The sequence below is a fragment of the Podarcis gaigeae genome, assembly GCF_964106915.1.
Source record: "Podarcis gaigeae genome assembly, chromosome: Z".
Taxonomy (NCBI): Eukaryota; Metazoa; Chordata; class Lepidosauria; order Squamata; family Lacertidae; genus Podarcis; species Podarcis gaigeae.
The window spans coordinates 17454686-17474773 of NC_139691.1; the positions used below are offsets into that span (position 1 = coordinate 17454686).

Genomic DNA, 20088 nt, shown 5'->3' on the forward strand with positions numbered 1-20088 from the left:
AATGTGTATGTGCACTCTTTTCTCCTTAATGGACAAACCTCACAGTCTATGGAAGGAACACAAAGATATTAATCGTCATTGTTTATTTGTGTATTTGAAGACCAGGAGACTGCATCTGCAAAAGTGGTGTTATAGTTGGCTTGTCACTTCTAACTCTATGGTTTGCTTGAGAGCCCTGCTTGCCTTATTCCTTCTGAATATCGGTTTCTGGAAACCACAGGAGAGAATGTTCTTGTGCTCATTCCCACTGGGGCATCCGGTTGGCCACTCTTTGAGAACAGGAAGTTGGAGTAGATGGACTGTTGGCCTCATCCAGGAGGGCTTTTCTTATATTTTTAGTTCAGTGGCCCTGCTTGTGGGCTTCCCATAATGGGCATCTGGTTGGACACTGCAAGAACAAGATGCTGGACTAGATGGGCCTTTGGCCTGATCCTGCAAGGTTCTTCTTCTTTTTGCCAATTATTTTTATTGATTTTCCATTAACTTCAACGAATTGTCACCAAATTAATAGAAATTTAAAAGCTGACTTCCCCCATGTTCCTTCTTTCTCCCTCCCTCCATTGCTGCTCCAAATACATTAGCTTTCTAAACTTTCATTTCAATATTCAATAAAATTAAACATAATTATATGCAGGGTTCTTCTTCTCCTCCTTCTCTTCATTTTCTCACCATAATTACCCTGTGAGTTGGATTTGCCAAGAGAGAGCACTTGACCCAATCTCCCCCACCAGCTTTCACCCTTAAGTAGGGATTTGAACCCTGGCCTCCTGGGTCCTAGTCCAAGACTCTTTAACCACTTCACCACACTGGCTCCTAAAGCATATTTATCTCTAGCTTCTAGAGAGGGCATTCCACCTGCCTCTTCTAAGATGCCATCTGACAGTGAGAAGCCTTCAGATCATTAAGAAAGTCTGCTACTTTCATCCCAAGAACTGCTTTTATTTGTAAGCAAATTTAATCAGTTTGGCTGCATCCCCAAGCTGCCGCTGAATTCAGCAGGCCTTCTGAGCAGGCAAGGTTAGGATCACACTGTTAAAAGCCATTAAGTGACCCAACTCTGATCTCTTGGACAGGACAGGGGCTGGATGGTTGTGTTGAAATCAAGACAGTAGCGCACCGATTTGTGTCCAGTTGTCAATAGAAATAGCAATATGTCCCAGAAGGCATTCAGCATCTCAACCGAAAAGGAAGTTCATGGTAAGATTGACAGGAGTAGTGGATGCTGAAGAGAAATCATAAGGGCAGTAGAGGCTGATCCTCATTGAAACTGGTAGTGGGGAACGCAGGGTGCCCGAGCTATAGGTGGAGCCAGAGCCAGTGACAGGCAGGGCCAACTAATTCCAGTGTTGTCCCCATCCTCCTACCAGCTGACTTCCACAAAGGGGCAACACTGAGACTAAGGAGGAAGAGGAGGAAGCTGACAGGCAATGCCATTCCCTAGGCTTCTCGTAAGTAGGAAAGAAGGCATATAGGAGCTAGCTGAAGACAGAGTGGGGTTGGTGGGGCATTGCCCTAATGGACCAGCCTCCACTGCATGGGGTAGAGTGGGGTGGGGGGGAAGGAACATGATCAGATTGTCCACCATGATCTGCTACAGAACTTCTTGAGGCATTTCACTGGCCACTACCAATTAATTGGTGGAGGTCACTTCCACATTGATCTGGTCCAGCAGGGCTCTTCAAGTTTTCCTTGGGTCCTAAGCTCTGTGGAATTTTGCTGAGTCACCAGGACCCTGAAGATTTTGTCCCCTGCCCCAGCCAGCTTATAGTCTAGTCATAGTCCAGTCCTTTGTCCATCCATCTCAGTAGATCCCTTTCACTCTCTTGTTCTCTGGATCAAAGGGTGTCCTAGTGTGTGCTTTAGCTGTGTAAGGGACCCCCATCCGTTCCAAGGTGTATTCACCACTTTTCACAAAGTCCAGGGAGACCTGAAGATGAGACAAAGCCATGTAGATATAAGTATTAGATATGTTCCCACCAAAAGGGTTTCGTTTAATTTTCCTCCTTGTTCTTCTTACGGCTGCTATTAACATGCAAATGAGACTGGGATTATCATGCCAAGTGGGAAAGAGCAATCCCACATGTCAAACATCTGCTTAATGAGCAATGCATTCTGCAGGGCACATTTGGTGATCAGTCCACTCAGCAGAACATGACCTGTCTGCCACAACAGCAGCAGCAGCAGCAGCACTGTTTCCCAGCATGGGGGCCCCTTCCACTGCTTTAATTGGGGGTTCACAGTGCCTAAACTAAAGGTTTTTTGGAGGTGAGGTGCCCTTCTGAACACATCAATTCAAGGATACTGTTATGTGGGTAGCAAGCAATGTGAAGAAAACACTGGAGGTGGTAGAAAGGAAAGTTCAGTAAACAAACAGCAAAACACTGCATCAAAATTGCTGTTCTGGAATATAGAAAGCTGCCTTCTATAGTCAGTCCATCTCACTTAGTACTGCCTGCACTGACCAGCAATGGCTCTCCAGGGGTTTCAGATGGGAATTGCTGGAGACTGAACCTGCACTTTGCTGCTGCAATTCATTTTTCTTTAGAAAAGCAAAATTCCAGTCCCGTGGTTCTGAAAGCAGAGGCTGAATTAAACAGATACATTGAAAGCTGCCTTTCACTGAGTCAGATATTTGGTCCATCTAGCTCAGTACTGTCTACACTGACTGGCAGTGACTCTCTAGGGTTTTGGAAAGGGAGTCTCTTCCAGCCCCACCTGGAGATGCTGGGGACTGAATCTTTTGCATTCGAAGCAGATGTTCTCCCAGTGAGATACAACCCCTGTTCTAAGGCACACAGGCCAACACAGCTTCATCAATAAAAAGTCAACGTATCAAGTAAAAACTCCATAATTGGTCAATGACCCTAAATCCACAGCAGGGAACAGCTGAATGTCACAGTGCACCCAAGGAAACCTTATCATCATCTCATTTCGTGACAGCACAGTGTTCCCATCTCAACCTCTTGCACGTGCACACAAAAGCCCTCGTCCCTTGTGGCTTGTCCATCTGGTCCAAAACAAACTGTCAAGAGATTTCAGCTTCACCAACAATTCCTCCCCTCCCCAACACACACACACCACCCCTCCCTCCCTCCCTTTGATGTCAAGCTCCCCCCACACTTTTCGCTTAAGGCTCCTCTGCTGCATTACTAGATGCCAGCAAAAGGGAGAAGGGAAGAGGCTAAAGGCATAGGGAAGGCAAAGTCATTAAATTGCTGGAAATCATGTCCACAGTGACAGGTGTATCTCCTTCTTGGATTGGAGAAAATGTGGGCAGGCAGGCAGGGGCTGCTAAAGAACTTTGGGGCTGTGGGCTACTGCCCCTCCATAATTATTCATTTTAAAAGTATTTCAACTAGTTACCCTACAGCTCTCTCAACAGCTCAGGGTCAGCTCATGATGAGATTTAAAATAGGAAAGAAACAAGATAGGAACAATACACAAGAACAGCCACAAACCAATTCATCAGAGAGGGCTGCACACCACCCAGTTCTCACCCTGACTTGACCCATGGTCACGATCTGGGGTTTCATTGTTGTGTCAACCCAGGTAATAATTCTAATTAATTAACCAATTAATCAAACAACTGCCCCCCCAAAAGAAACCTGATGCAGTTTCATTGGTGCTAACTCATGGAACCTCCCTGTACTGTTTTGTGTAGGTTTTTTAAAGGCAGGAACAGAAAGCCTGCATTTTCAAGTATAATTTGCACTCCTAGCACCAAATACAGAATTGCCCACTCATCCCAATGCAACTTGGAGATGTTCTGCTTCCAAGACTCACCGGTCCACCATCAGGATCCCGGATGTAGCCATAAGCTATTGTCTTGTTGATAGCATGTCCAAAGTCTGCCCTACGAATGTGCCCAACAGCTTTGCCATTCCTGAAGATGGCCTCCAAACCAAACATTGGCACTTTTCTGGAGAGAGCAGAGAAAGCCATTAGGTAGAAAGGCATCAGGTATGATGCAAGCTTATGGCAGAGGCAAATCATGTCAGAAACTTGCCTTGCTGCAAATTCAGGAACTGAGGAGAGAGACTAGAGCATCGAATAAACAAACATTTGCAAGTATCCAACACAAGATCCTCTCCCAACTTTATCATTTCCCAATTTCACAAAGTAATGTGTCAAAAGGTTGGATGCAATTCAGGGGCACGTTTCAAAATCTTTGCTTCGGTATTTCAAGTGCTGCTGGCATCTCCTGTTCCTTTTAGAAGGCTTCGGATATGAGATCTGTCAGCTGTCAGAAACAGTCAGTGCTAAAAAGTGCTGCACACTAGCCATCAAACTTGTTCAGAAATTAAAATACCCATGGTGCACCCACTTCTAAAGGAAGGTAATTGCTAAACTACATGAAACGTGAACCATCAAAAACGTCCAGTCTTTCAACACCAGCAGAGTCACACACAGTATGTTGCCCAGGAATTCTAAGCAATGCAAAAGTCAGTGCATTTTTTAAATCAGTGATTAAAATTAGGGCAGTTTTGAAAGGTTTGGTCTGCCATCTTGATTCAAAATGGCATCCAATTGGATTCAAATATAGATAAAAACTGGTTCAGGAACCATTGTGCAAAATTTGGTTAAAATCAGGGTAGTTTTGAAAGATTCCGTCCATCATTTTGATTCAAAATAATGTCCAATTGTACCCAATCACAGATGAAAACCTGGTTTTCAATATTATGAACTACCAAGCAAAACTTGGGAGGGGGGGTTCTGTGAATAGGTTTTGCTTAAAGTAGATCCATTACAAATCAGTGGAGCAAGTTAAAAATGTGCATCAGCTTCAATGGGTTTACTCTGAGTAGGACTAACATGGACTAGGATGTTGTAGATTTGATTCCAATTATAGGATACCTAATAGAAGTAGCAGTTCTAGATTCAGGTAGGTAGCCATGTTGGTCTGATGCAGATGAAATAAATAAATAAAAATTAAAAAAAATTCTCCAGTAGCACCTTAGAGACCAACTAAGTTTTTTCTGGGTATAAGCTTTCGTGTGCATGCACACTTCTTCAAGATAGGAAGTAGCAGTTGTTTTGCAAAGATCTGGAGAAGTTTTGACATCGACATCTGCAGAGGGCAATGGAGGAGGCTGACTTAGATTGATCCATCTCAGTATTGTCAACACTGACTCTTCAAGGTTGCAGGAAGGGACATTCCCAGCCATGCCTGGAGATGGTGTGGAGTCCACACTTCTGCCTGGAGAGCCATGTGCTCTACTAGCTGAGTGACAGTCCTTGTCCTTTTGCAAATTAGAGAGGCCTGAAGGCCAACTTGAGAGTCTGATCAGAAATGCTGAGCTAGATGCCATCAGATAGATGCAACTGCCTACCAGTGGGTACTCACTCATCAGTGGTGAAGCAGACGAGGCGGCGGAATATTCCAGCTGCTTTCTGAGCCTCAATGGCTTCCCTCCCGAGGAATGGGGTGTGAGTTTTGAGCTTGCATGTGAAAGCCAGGCCAGCTTCTAGGGGAGTATCATCAGGACGGAGGTCTGCATGCCAGTGCCTATAGCCTGAGAAGAAACACAACAACCACAGACAAACCACATAGAGATGACTCCCTGGCAATGGGAGGTAAATTCCCTCCACCCAGATCAACTCAGAAAGTGCCCAGTTTTTTGACATGCTCCCTCAGATAATCCTTATAGGACAATCAGGTTTCATCCAAACCCATTTTGAGAGACATTGGGCTTCATCCAAGCCTATTCTGAGAGAGACAACTTCCTACCAGCCCACCAAATCCATGTTTCCAGCACCTAACCTACTCAGAGGAAAAGCATGTCACAAATGTTACATAACAATTACAACTACTACAACTACTAATATTAAATAGCAACAATAATAAAATATTGGGGGGGGCATGTAATCGATCACATGATGTGGTGCATGTACATCATTTGAATGGCAATGCCCATCAACTCTGAGGGGCCCAGCCCCCTCAAATATTGGGGAAGCTGAATACCCCTAAGCCACTAGGAGTTGGCTCCTATGATAATAATAGTATTCCCAAGATAGGAAAGACAATTTCAGTGATCTAGAACCACCAGAAGCTGCTATTTATCAAGTCAGATCCATATCTAGCTCAGGAAGGAGCTTTTCCCAGGCAAATGGGGATTGAACTTGGGACATTCTGCATGCACAGCATGTGCTCTACCACTGAGCTATGACCCTTCCCCTAAGAGCTATGGCATCTCTGTGATCATAAGTAGCCTGAGAAATGGGGAAATAATCAATCAAGTCTGGGAAACAGGAATGGAATGAGTGCAAAGAAGTCTGTAGCCTCCATTATGACTGTGGGCTTTTGGCATGCACACATGATTATCCAGTTATTATCCAGGTCTGGGTTTCAGTGGCATCTTCACTCCATGACCACAACTAGTCAGGAATTCCAGCAGGATTTCAAGACAAACTGAAAACATTAAAGCAAGAGTGGAGAAACCTGTGGCCCTTCAGATGTTTGAGGACTCCAACCCTCATCAGATCCAGCATGGCCAACTGTCAGAGATGGTGACGGGAGCTGAAGTCCAACAATGTCTAGAGGGCATCATGTTGTCTACCTTTGCTTCAGAGGGAACCTCTGTGCCTCAGATGCAGATGGACTGAGTATGGCCAATGGTCATGGATTATAAGGGCTGCCTAAAATCTAGAGGGTCACAGGTTCCCCCTCCATGGGACCAAGAAGTCCCAGGTTTATCAATCCTTGGGATCTCCTGGAAGGGCTTGGAAAGCATGGATAATCAGTATTAGCTGGCCTTTCCCATTCTGCTGCCATCTAGATGTTAATGATTTTCCAAATCCCATCAGTCCCAACCAGCAAAGCTAATAGGCAGGAATGATAAGAGGGCATTGAGAGGGCAGTGCAGGATCCCCAATATCTGAGCTGGATAGAAGTCTGTCTCCAGGCCATCACTGCAGATAGAAGCAAGGACTGTCCAAATACCTTTTTCAATGCTGAGAGAGTCGATGGCCCTGTAGCCAGCATTGATGATGCCATGCCTGGCGCCAGCCTTCATAACTGACCGGTAGACCCTCACGCAGTGCTCCTTGGGGACATGAAGCTCCCAACCCATCTCTCCCACAAACGACAGTCTCATGGCACGGACCTGAGAAGGAAAAACATAGGAACTTAAAGAGGAACTTAGATGCTGGATAAGGTCAGTGGCCCATCTACCTCAGCACCATGTTCTCACAATGGTATTGTTGTTTTCCCATCTTGCCTTAGTTTTGAAGTGGCCGGGGACCCTTGGGAATGGCTTTTCATTTATTCCAAATATCACCTCACCAGCAGCCTGACCCTCTCTGCAGCCTCACTGGGTGCCAGCATATCATTTAAAGCCTGGGGAAGATGTCAGGAAGTTAATTCAACCCTCAGGGCAACCCTCAGGAGGCTGTGGAGTGCTGGAGATATGTTTAAAAGAGAGAGAGAGAGAGAGAGAGAGAGAGAGAGAGAGAGAGAGGAAGGAAGGAAGTGTTACGGAAGGGGGGGGATGTCTTCTTCACCTTCTTCTTCGCTACAATATATCAATTTATTTCCAATTGTCAATGTCAAAAGGGACTAGGACTCCATCACACCTCCCCTGTCCAGCATAATCCCTCAAGCAAGGTGTCAAGACCTTAATCCTTTCAAATTGCTCTAATCAGCCTTTCCTCCAGACAATGTCAGGTGACAGAATATGCATATTTGGGACTATTGTTTTCTCATCCCCAGGAAGTGTTTATCTGTGCATATCTCCAGCTCTGCATATTCCCCCCTCCCTCCTCCTTATGTTAATCCGGTGTAGCTCTGCATATTCCCCCTCCCTCCTCCATATGTTAATCTGTGTAACCCAACCTCCCTTTAATATATTCATGATGTAATCTGTGTAACCAAACCTCTCTTTAATGTATTCATGACGTGTTTTGCACTGTATTCTGGGACATGGAGGGAGTATCAAAAACTCATGTCACCCCTTTCTCAGGGTTCAATCCCGTCTTGAACCTGTTGGCCAATAAACTTGGATCTTCTGCAGTTTGCTCCTGTCTTCGGCTGAGCTCATTTTCCTCCGCAGGGACCCACGGACTGAGTCCGATGAGCTGGGTGGCAGAGCAGCCTCGCACCCAGATTTTTGCCGTAACAGAAGGAAGGAAGGAAGGAAGGAAGGAAGGAAGGAAGGAAGGAAGGAAGGAAAGACATAAAGACATGCCACCCTTGGCCAGCACCCCATGCCTAATGGGAGAATCTGTCCTGTGTCTCAACTTGGGTTTTTATTCAGTGTGTCATGCTCTTCACCCCTTTTGCCCATCTACAGTCATATTTTTTTGTTCTAACTTTGCGACAGTTGGCCTACTGGTGCTAGAGACAGGAGATGGCGTGTCACCAGAGCAACTGAGTTAATACAACGGGACACCTCACAGTTGTTTTCTCCTTCGCTCCTTGCTCTTCTGGTCCTCTGAATTTCCCCACGGGATGTATTTTAAAATAGCAGATTTATTTCCTATCCTTGAGTCCCATCAAACCCCTGGAAGGGAATGAGGCACTTACACCAGCACAATGGGGGCCTGTCAGCAGCATGACGAGCCCCCCACTCCCCGACCACCCGGAGAAATGGAGCCGTCAGCCCTGCTGATTTCCAAGCCTTCCTCCGGAGATGATCATTTAACATGACACGTTGCATTAATCTAGATTAGCCAGATGAAATATTCATGGGCTCCTAAGCAGAGGATAGCTGTTCAAATCCGTTTATTAAGGACAGGGAACAAAGCGAGACATGGAAGGAAGTGTCAAGTTATCAGCTTTGATTGGCCATGTGGAGAGTCCCTCAGCTGTCAGAGAATATAAGAAGGGCCTGGCTGCTGGATCAGGCCAATGGCCCATTCGTCCAGAATCCAGTTCTTACAGCGGCCAACTAGATGCCTCTTCTGAAAAGCCCTCAACCAGGACCCCACCACCTGGCATCCAAAGGTAGACTTTCTCTGGGCATAGAGGTCCTACTATCACAATAGATCAATCAGGACAGAGGGCAGCTGTTCTGCTACAGTGGACAACCAGATACCCCAGTTGGAAACCTGTAAGCAGGACCAGAGCCCAAAAGCAACTCTCCACACTTACGTTTCCCAGCAACTGGCATTCAGAGGCAAAGAGGTAGAAACATTTATGAGGGACCATGGTCAGTTATCGCCAGCTTCAGCCAAAAGGATCTTGGGTCATAAGGGTCTCTAGGAGAGCTCCTGCCAGTCAGATCCAGCAACACTAGTCTATGCAAGCTCAAGAACCTGGTGGCAGCTTCCTGCATCTATTCTGACAGCAGCCCCCAAAGCCACATGCTTTCCAATCACTCTTCAGCTCTGTGGCATGTGGCAAAATAACTGCAGTTTCTCCTCTCCTAGCCCTGCTTTCTGAGCTTAACCTCTGAAAATTTAAAGAAAGGGTTAATTCTTTTCCAGCTTCCCACCCACCTACAAAAAGCTCTGCACATTCACACCCCTCCTGATTAGATTGTCAACCTTCAGAAATGCTTTGCTGCGCCACTGAGAGTGTGACAGCTCCCAGCCAAGGCTCTATTGTCAGGGGAGCTCAAAATAAACCCACAATCCGCTTTCAGTTTCCCACCCCATGGCTGCTGAGGGAGTTGCTCTTTTGAGCAGAGAATTCTACTCTAGTAGCTTTTCATTTTAGACATGTCTTTTGAGAATTAACCCCCACTCCTCGTTTGTCTTTTTTAAGCCCACCAACTTCAGCGTCTCTCTTTGCTAGGCTTTAGCCTGTTCCCCGTCCAATTCCTGGCCATGTTTTAACAAGGCAGGAAGAAATTCAACAGGGGTAGCTCTGCTTATGGCTCTATATCCATCCTGATAAAAGAACAAACAAACAAATCACACCACTTAATTCTGTTCAAGGCAAATCCTCTGCCAGAGGACAATTATTTTGCCAGCTATAAGGCAATGGAACAGAGAGAAGTGCCTAATACCAAGTTAGATCTGTGGTCCAGCCAGCTCTATATTGTCCGCACTAATTAGCAGTGGCTCTGCAGGGTTTCAGGCAAGAGTCCTCCCCAGTCCCACCTGGAGATGCTGGGGTTTGAACCTGCGGTCTTCTACATGCAAGGCAGATCATCTAGCAATGAGCTATGATCCTTCCCACTGTATAGAGAGGATTAGGATAAGGAAAAGGGAGTCTCTCTCTATTGCATTTTTAAATGACTGCAATCCACACGCTAGGACCTTATGGTGCAGGTCGGGTTATGAAATCATAATAATAATAACAACAGGAATACAAGAATGGGGACTTTTCAGTGGTGGCTCCCTACTTATGGAATGCTTGGGGAGGTTCATCTGGCATCCAAATATATGCAATGATTGTGCCAAGTAAAAACATTCCAATTTCATCAGACCTTTGCCTTTTTGCACAGGTGGGATGTTTTAATGTACTTTTTTTAAAAAGAATTATCTTTTAACTTATTTGTTTTTTATGTAAACGTATGCAAGTTTTTTGTTTTTGCATAAAATATCGTAAGTTGCTTCGAGTTGCCGTGGCAAAAAAGCAAATCCACACTGAGATCCCTACCGTGCAGCCTGCAGCTTTCACCAGTTTGTGAGTGGAGAAAGGGAAGGCTTCATTGCTGAGGTCCGTCTCCAGGACTTCCTGCAAGACAGCGCGGCTGTGAGGAAGGAGAGGACCCCTGGTGAGGAGAAGATGGCGACCAACTGCCAGGAATGACACACACACACACACCCTTCCAACACTCCCCACAATCCCTGCCATGAGGGCCAGCCCATGACATGTTGCTGCCTGAGGCAAATGACAAGCTGACACCTCCTCACATTCTACACCCCAAATGCAAAGCAACTACCAAGGGCCTTCAAATTTCTTCCATTTTGGCCAATGATCCATCTCACTGTTTGCTGGGAAGGTGCCTTCCATGTACTCTTTTTGGTGCCTGCTGAAAACATTCTTGCTTAGACAGGCCTACCTAGATGTTCAGAATGTGGATGTGTGTTTTAATATATATTTTAGTTTGTCGCTGATTTTCATTTTTTAATGTTGTTTTAAATGGTTTTACTAATAATTTTATTGTTTCATTCTCTTTTTAAACTTTTTTTTGGGGGGTATCTCTTTTACAGTCAGGTGCTGTGCAAATTAAATTAAATTAAATGAGTAAGCAAATGTTAAAATGACATGGGCCAACTCCAGCAAAATCCATAGAATGCTACATACATACATCAGTCACGTATAAGAAGGAAAACTGAGCGGGGGCAATGTCAAATAACTGGACCATTGAATTCCTTGCCAAGGCTTCAATTCTATATGACGTAGCCTATCCATAAGTAAGGGGACGCAGGTGGCGCTGTGGGTTAAAGCCTCAGCGCCTAGGACTTGCCGATCGAAAGGTCGGCGGTTCGAATCCCTGCGGCGGGGTGCGCTCCCGCTGCTCGGTCCCAGCGCCTGCCAACCTAGCAGTTCAAAAGCACCTCCGGGTGCAAGTAGATAAATAGGGACCGCTTACCAGCGGGAAGGTAAACGGCGTTTCCGTGTGCGGCTCTGGCTCGCCAGAGCTGCGATGTCACGCTGGCCACGTGACCCGGAAGTGTCTCCAGACAGCGCTGGCCCCTGGCCTCTTGAGTGAGATGGGCGCACAACCCCAGAGTCTGTCAAGACTGGCCCGTACGGGCAGGGGTACCTTTACCTTTACCTTTATCCATAAGTAAGCATGAGAAGCTGGAGGTCTGACACTGACATCACTTCTATTGGCATAGCTGATACAGGGGGCCATTCCTTGCCAGTATGATTATGTTTAGTTTGGCCTCTGACACTTTTGCTTTATGATAGATGTTAGGAAACAGCCAGATCCCATAAGAGCCCACTGGATCAAGCTGATGTCCCATCTAGTCTGTTCCCACACTGACCAAAGAGATGCCCCAATAAGAAACTAGCAAGCAAGACCTGAACACAACAACATCCCCTCCTGCAGTTTCCAGTAACTGGTAGGCAGAAGAATCACTGCTCTGACCATCAAGGTAGAACATAGTCACTGTGGCTAGTAGCCATTGATAGCCCTCTCCTCTTCCATGAACTTGTCCAATCCTCTTTTTAAAGTCATCTAGGTTGGTGGCCATCTCTTCCTCCTGTGGAAGTGAGCTCCATAATTCAACAACATGCTGTGTGAAGAAGGACTTTATTTAAGGTCTTCCCAATAGAGGGCAATCTCCAAGCTGGCAGCAGTAAAGTGCATAGCTAACTAGCCCCAACTCATTCCTGTTTTAAATGGAAGTCTCCAACACCACTTCTCAGAATGTGGCTTCGGAGCATGAGAAGGGATTCTTAGAATCATAGAATTGTAGAGTTGGAAGGGACCCCAAGGCAGGAATGCATCCATGACAGATGGCCATCAAACCTCTGCTTGAAACCTCCAAGATAGAGTCCACCACTTTCCACTGTTGAACAGCAATTACTGTCAGAACTTTCTTCCTGATGTTTAGCTGATGTTTCTTGTAACTTGAAGCCATTGGTTCAGTTCCTCCCCTCCAGAGCAGGAGAAAACAAGCTTGCTCCATCTTCCATGTGACAGCCCTTGAAATATTTGAAGGTGGCTATCATAACTCCTCTCAGTTTCCTCTTTTCCAGGCAAAAAAAAAAAACCCAGCTCCCTCAACTGTTCCTCATAAGGCATGGTTTCCAGACTTTCCTGCTAACATTGAAAATTTCAGTTCCTCCAGAATCTGTGGTAATGAGTGCTCACTTTCTTTAAACATGCCAGGGAAGCTTTTGAGGATCTTCCTGTCCCACCCAGAATAAGCTGACACAGAAAAGTGACAGGAGCCAGAGATTCTCTTTAGTGGACCAGGATATTTTGGGGCCCACTGAGCATAGGGTCCCTTGGCACATCACAGACGCCAGCGCACCAAGGCTGACAAGCAATTGCTGTCTCCTGAGGATCTGCTCTGGGCTGAGGAAACAGGATGCCATTAACACAGCCATGGGCAGCATTACTAAAATGAAGGGCGTGAATGCAAGGATAATGAGTGGAAATCCTCTTAGACTCCAGTTGCAAAGCTTTGCCTGCCCTCAGAAATGTGCCATCAAAGAGACAGCTGGCAAGAAAGGGCCCTCAGAAAGCTAATCAGGAGGAAAAGGAAAGCTCGAGAGAGACATGATACGTGCTCCACAGGGAATCTCTTGGCCAATTTTGGGGGAGTGTCAGCCTTGCATGGAGAAGGTCCCAAGGTTTGATCCCCAGTGGAATCTCCAGGTAGGGCTGTGACAGGCCTATGTCTGGAATCCTGGAGGGTTGCTGCCAGTCAGCATAGATAATACTGAGCTGGATAGATGATTGGTCTGACTTGAGATAAGGCAGCTTCCAAGAGTTCTCTTGAAAGAGGGATCAGCTGTTAAACCACTCTGGGAACAGTAGCTCTCTGAGAGGAACAGAGGTCTCCTTGCAACTCTCGGCACCCTAAAAAAAACAACCACAGTTCCCAGGTGGTGGGAGAGCCAGTGTGGTGTAGTGGTTAAGAGCAATAGACTCGTAATCTGGGGAACCGGGTTCGCGTCTCCGCTCCTCCACATGCAGCTGCTGGGTGACCTTGGGCCAGTCACACTTCTCTGAAGTCTCTCAGCCCCACTCACCTCACAGAGTGTTTGTTGTGGGGGAGGAAGGGAAAGGAGAATGTTAGGCGCTTTGAGACTCCTTAAAGGGAGTGAAAGGTGGGATATCAAATCCAAACTCCTCCTCCTCCTCCTCCTCTTCTTCTTCTTCTTCTTCTTCTTCTTCTTCTTCAGAAGTCATGCTTGCTTAAAGTAGTACGATACTGCTTTGAACATATAGTGCAGACAGGATCTCAGGATGTAAAATTAAGCAGCTGACAAGATAATCAATATGCTCCTGAGGGATACTGAGGACCAAAGGAAGGTGTGTGGGTGTGGGTGTGGGTGTAAATGCATGTGCAAGAGAAGGGAGCAAAGGAAAGGGAGAGGCCACCACCCCACTTTTCCTAAATAGCATTTGTGAAGCCACCATAATTCTGTAGATATAAGAGCATAAAATATGCCCTGATGGATCAGACCAAAAGCCCATCTATTCTAGCATCCTGTTTTCTCAACGCCTAACCAGATGTCCATTATGGGAAACCCTTGCAAGCAGGATCTGAGCACAACAGAAACTCTCCCCACTTGGAAATCCCAGTGAAGGAAGAACATAAGAAGAGCCTGGGTGCTGGATCCAGCCAAAGGATGCCCATCTCATCCCGTCTTCTCAATAGGAAGTCCACAAGCAGGAGCTGATATGGGTACTTTCTATCTAAGACAATCCCCAAACTAGAAATTTACAAAGCCCTCTTGATCAATTTCTCAAACTCATTGAAATCCATTTAACTGCTGCCCAAAAAAAATCAGTGGGTATTTCACCTGGGCAGGTACATTAAAATTGAGGATGAGGGGGTGTTGGCTCTTGAGATTTTTTTTTAGAGCCTCCAAATCCAGAGCCCCATGGAACAGAGGAAACAGTCTTATACCTAATTTACAGGTAGGTGTTGGTCTGCTGTAATTGAAACAAAATTAAAAAATTCCTTCCAGTAGCACCTTAGAGTCCAACTAAGATAGTTATTGATATGAGCTTTCGTGAGCATGCATACTTCTTCAGATACCAATTTATAACATTAAAAATGCATTATAAAAATGTGACACCAGATGGTGCTGTAAAGCAGAATCCAAAGTCAATGGCAGATTGCCTTGGGAGTGTTTTCTCCCCTATAGCATTTTTTCCCCCATAGTGTTTTTTTATATCTGTATAGATCCAGGCCTAGTCAGGCTACTGAGTTACATCTAGCTCAATATCATCTACTCAATATTGACTGACGGTAGCTCTCCAGGAATTCAGAGAGAGGTCTCTCCCAGACCCACCTGGAGATGCCACTGGGGAATGAACCATCTAGTGTATACAATAAATATCCTAATTTATTCAGTCATGGGTTAAAAAGAACAACCAGACTACCCTAGGTCCATTTCCCACCTGTGACTCTCACCTGTATGGTCCCTGGATGCTGATCATTCCAAGCTGTTCTGACTGGTCAATCAACTGGCACTGGAACTTCTTGTCCTGCAGGACTGTCATGATATGGGACCAGTTGTGCTGTGCTACTGCTCCCCCAATTGCAAGGTAGTAGCCATCCCCTAGGAAGGAGGATAGGTAATATTAAATAGGCATCTTGCTGCTTATCTACTACAGAGTCTGGTTCAAGGTCCTTGTATTCATTAACAAAGCCCTGAACAGCTTAGGTCCAAGGAACCTCAGGGATCCCCCGAGTCCTTCTATTCCAGCTCCATCACTGAAATCATCTGCAAGAGTGCCATTTGTCGTACCTCTGAGTTGGCGAAGCTTGTTTGACAAGAACAAGAAAATGAACCTTGACTGTCATTCCTGTGAAATGCTCTGCCAGTAAAGATTGAGCAGGTGCCTTCTGTGCCAACATTTAAATGCCTGTTGAAAATTTTCCTATTCCACCAGACCCATGCAAGCAGTTAAGAGTGCAACCTTCCACAACAGTCAACTGATGCTTGCTTTTAACTGTTTATGGTTTTATTGCTGTAAACCACTTTCATATTTTTAAAACGATATACAAATACTTTTAGAAATAAATGCGTTCAGCAGCATCTGGATTCTGATTTGTGGGGCAAGGTCTCCATCTGTCAGAAAGAGAATATGGACTTACCTGAATCCAGAGAGGAGTTTCCACCTTGGATGTGAGTCCTGGAAGACCTGCTCCCTGCCTTGCAGGCTTTTCCCCACCTAGCCTGGGAAGGTGGGTCTCCAAATAACTCCAGCTACAAAAGCTGAGACTGCTGAATAGATTTTTTTTAGGTTGGAGCAGTGTTTAGGGTTTGTATCTTTATATTTAGATCTCACTATGATTTGGGTGGAAATTGTTCAACCTGGTGTACTTTTAGATGTGTTTTATTGCTTATGACTATTTTGTGTCACATTCATTGCTCCACCCACTCTTGCCTCTCATCCCACCCACCACAGGTATGTGGCCCCAGAAGCATGGAAGGTGAGCATGTTGTCATCTTGGATGCTTTCTCAGTGGGCTTCCTGAAAGCAGGCATCTCTCTGGCACTGGGACCAGGATGCTGAATTTGTCATGCCTCCAGAGCAGGCAGCTGGTGCCCAGTGGAGCTGTTGGGGTGGAATGCAGGGAGCCCAGCAGAGAGCCTTAACCAATGGCAAGGAAAGCCAGCTTAATTCCAGAAGACCCTGATGAATCTAGTCCAGCATCCTATTGTCTCCATGGCCAACCAGGTGGCCCTAAAGCAGGACCCAAGCACAAGAGCACTCTCCCCTACCCACTAGTATTCAGAAGCATTGCTGCCTCCAACAATGGAAGCAGAACTTAAGAGCGAAAGGTCAACCAAAAGCCTATCTTGCCCAGCATCCTGTTCTTACATTGGCCAACCAGATGTGCCATTGCAAAGCCCACAAGCAGGACCCGAGCACAGCAGCACTCTCCTTACTTGCAATTCCCAGCAATTCAGAGGCATACTGCCTCAGACAGCAGAGGGAGGACATAGACATAGTGGCTAGTGTCCATCAATAGCCCTCTATGTAAGTTGTTGGCCATCATTGTCTCCTGCACGAGGGAGTTCCACCGTTTAACTATGCACTAAATAACAAAGTCATTTTTTATTTGTCCTGAATCTTCCAACATTCAGTTTCATTGGATGTCCACAATTTCTGGTGTTCCGATAGAGAGAGAAACATTTATCTACCTGCTTTCTCAATGACATGTATTATTTTATTTCCACCAGGTAGCATTTTCTTTCTTTTGTCCCTATCCTTCTCCCAGGGCAACACAGGAGGATGTGCACACACCAGACAGGTAAAGCACATTTCCCCCAAAAGAATAATGGGAACTGTAGTTTAAGCGTGCTGTGAGTTATAGCTCTGTTGGGTAAACTACTGTTGCCACGTGGGGAGGACTGGGGCTTTGAATGTTCTGTAAATGTATGATGTTTGTGCAGTCTGAGACTAAGAGGGAGAAAGAAGATGAACACCAGGTCCACCCTCAAGACGGAGGGCAGGGAGGTGGGAATGGCTGAGAGCAGGCTGAGCCCTATTAGCCCCAGTGAGTCAGCCTCCACCAGGCTTCATCTAGCTGAGCTCCTTTTTACATCTGGACTCTCCTTCCTTGAATGTTTTGCAGCAGCAATTGGATGGCCATCTGTCAGGGATTCTTTAGCTGTGATTCCTGCATTGCAGCAGGGGGTTGGTCTAGATGACTATTGGAGCCCCTTCAAACTCTCCAATTCTGTGATGTAAGGTCAAGTAAGAAACGCTCCCTCCAGCTACCCATTTTAGCTTGCCAGTAATTGTGCAAATCCACTCACTGGCTGATTTATTTTTAATTTGCCCTTAATTATTCCAAATAAGGGCTGTAGGAGCGGTCACGGGTGCACCTACCCGCCAGCCCAGAGACAGTAGATGCAGCAAGGGTTGACAGAAACTCAATAAGCACCTTTCAGTTTGCAAAAAGGCCTCAAAGGAGGAGTGTTTAATTAGGTTATGCTGGCTGCTGGATGGAGCCTGGGGGTGGGGTGGGGGGAGACATGGCCAGCCTGGTGTCTAGTCATAGGTAATGAAATCACCATTCACACCAGCCATCCAAAAAAATTAAGGAGGCTGTCATGTCAAGGTCCAGGACAGAAAAAGACGTGACTGGCATTCTCATTCCTGCTGTGCTGAGAATGACTTCATTTGGGTCTGGTGTGAGGAAGAGCAGTCCTGCAAGGTAGGTGAGGAGGAAAGAAGTAAGGGAGGAGGGTGACTCCATTAAGCCCCTTCCTGTGAGGATTTCCAAGTGTCATCAAGACTCAGACTGTGGGGCTGGAGCTGCCTGCTCCCTCTTGGCCTGGCTGTTGGCACCAGTTCTATGCTCCTGGATCTGATTTGGTGGAGGGGGGGATAGTGTGCTTCAGTGGGCGGAAGACTGCTCTTTATCAATGGCAAGACAGCCAGAACCACCACCGACCATCAGCTTCAGCTTTTAAGAATGGTAACCTTAAAAACTTGGCCTGGTGCTTGCTTTCCCCTCTTCCCTCCTGCTCCTTTTTCCTCATGTGCCATGTCTCTTTATAAGCTTGTGAGCCCAAGAGATCAGGGAACCATCTTAAAACTGATTTCTAAAAGTCCTCCTCAAAACCCATTTTTGGCTAGCTGGCTCTTGCACTAAGCACTAGAATTCTCACCCACAAGAAGCAGTGATGGCAATCAACTTGGATGGCTTTGGAAAAAAGAGGATTAGACTAATTCATGGAGGAAAGGGCTTTCAATGGCTACTAGCCATGAAGACCGTGTTTCCACTCAGCTGTCAGAAGAGAGATTCAACAGACAGACTCTTATGTCCCCTGGATTGCTGGGACCTGCCCACCTCCAGACCCCACCAAATGTTTCAAGAGTTGCCCACCCAGCTCCTGTCTACACCAAGACTTCTGAAATATACTTGGAGTCATGCTCTTTATTCAGCTCATAGTAGCAATTAATGAAACTTTCCCCAAAACGTCTAGCTATATATACATTATTTACACAATGGGCCCCGCATGATTGGCTAATTCCAGGCTGCTCCTGTAGTCCAATCAGGTTGTAAATTCACTTTCTCCAGGAGCCTGATTGGCTGCTCCTGCAGGCCAATCAGGTCGCTGATTCACTTCCACCTGGAACTGGATTGGGTGGCTCCTGTGGACCAATCAGACTGCTGCATTCTGGGTCCTAATGTTCTAGGATTCAGCTCAGTACATAACAACTTCCAATCTAACTGCAGCTCTACTCAAACAGAGTGCTAAGAAAAACCAGCATCTAATTGGTTTAGAATGATCAAGGATCAGTGTTGTTGCCATTGCCGTTTTACCTTCAAAAGCAGGTGCCAGCGCAGAGTCCTGTGTGCCGGGGTCTATTGCACTAACGGTCAGATCACTTTCGACTCCCCCACGCATATTCAGCATGCAGGTATAAACTGTTGCTCCTGAAACAGAAGCCCCAGATCTTTTTTTAATCCCCAAATCATTCCATAAAAGCAGCATTTGGAAGCAGGAATGTATGCATATGCAAAGTCATTTAAAACACAGAAGGAATCCAAAGAGAGAAGCCCTGAGAACACTTTACTGGGAAAAGCAAATGAAAACAGGGTATTAATGTGAGAAGAAAGGAATGGAGTGGTTGGCCTTGTACACAGCATATATTTAGACATTCAATCAAACACACAGAGGGGGGAAAACTCCCTCAGAACTACAAAGCCAGTCAGAGCATGTGCTAACTCAGTAATGGTTATGCCAGCCTTCCTGGTTGCTAAGCAACACTTCCACTTGTACCCCTCTTGGCTAGCTAACTAACAAAATTAACCCTTAGGCTACAAAGTGAAGGATCCTTGCCTTTGCTCTTCCATTAGGGTAGAGGAGGTGTGGGGGAAACAATTCCATTAGGATTTATCTGAATTGTTCAATAACTAAACAGTCTCCTTTTAGCTGAGGTAACAATTAGCTGAAACAAGACAGAAATGCATTTGAATGATGAGAAAGGAAATTCCAACCAAACATTAGGAAATGCTTTGTGACAGTAAGAGCTGTTCAATAATAGAACGAACTCCCTCAGAAGGTGGTGGACTCATCTTCATTGGAGGTGTTTAAAGAGAAGCTACAGATAGGTAGCCGTGTTGGTCTGCCATAGTCAAAGCAAAAAAAATTCCTTCCAGTAGCACCTTAAAGACCAACTAAGTTAGTTCTTGGTATGAGCTTTCGTGTGCATGCACACTTCTGAAGAAGTGTGCATGCACACGAAAGCTCATACCAAGAACTAACTTAGTTGGTCTTTAAGGTGCTACTGGAAGGAATTTTTTTTGTTAAAGAGAAGCTGTTGGGGATTCTTTAACTGTGATTTATGTAATGCAGGGAGTTGGGCTAGATGCCCAACAGTACAATTCTATGATTCTGGGACTTTAAAAATGGGGTGAAAGCCAGATGTATTATGAGGAAAAAATGAGGAAAAGTTTGTATGCATCTCCCTTAAACACACACACACACACCACACACACATTTCTTTCCTGGTGGCGTTGATTTCCAATAGGACT

General features: G+C 45.7%; 1 protein-coding gene across 1 annotated transcript in view; it reads right to left on the reverse strand.

Moving 5' to 3' along the window:
* Positions 1-68: 68 nt before the first annotated feature.
* Positions 69-20088, reverse strand: part of SARDH (sarcosine dehydrogenase) — a 49848-nt gene continuing 29828 nt past the window's right edge. The window contains exons 16-22 of the mRNA XM_083722142.1: positions 18874-18987; positions 14998-15145; positions 10544-10637; positions 6941-7103; positions 5345-5513; positions 3784-3919; positions 69-1927 (exon numbers count right to left, since the gene is read on the reverse strand). Of these exons, the coding sequence (XP_083578268.1) occupies positions 1802-1927; positions 3784-3919; positions 5345-5513; positions 6941-7103; positions 10544-10637; positions 14998-15145; positions 18874-18987 (950 nt within the window). The 3' untranslated portion in view covers positions 69-1801. The remainder of the gene's footprint in view (positions 1928-3783; positions 3920-5344; positions 5514-6940; positions 7104-10543; positions 10638-14997; positions 15146-18873; positions 18988-20088) is intronic.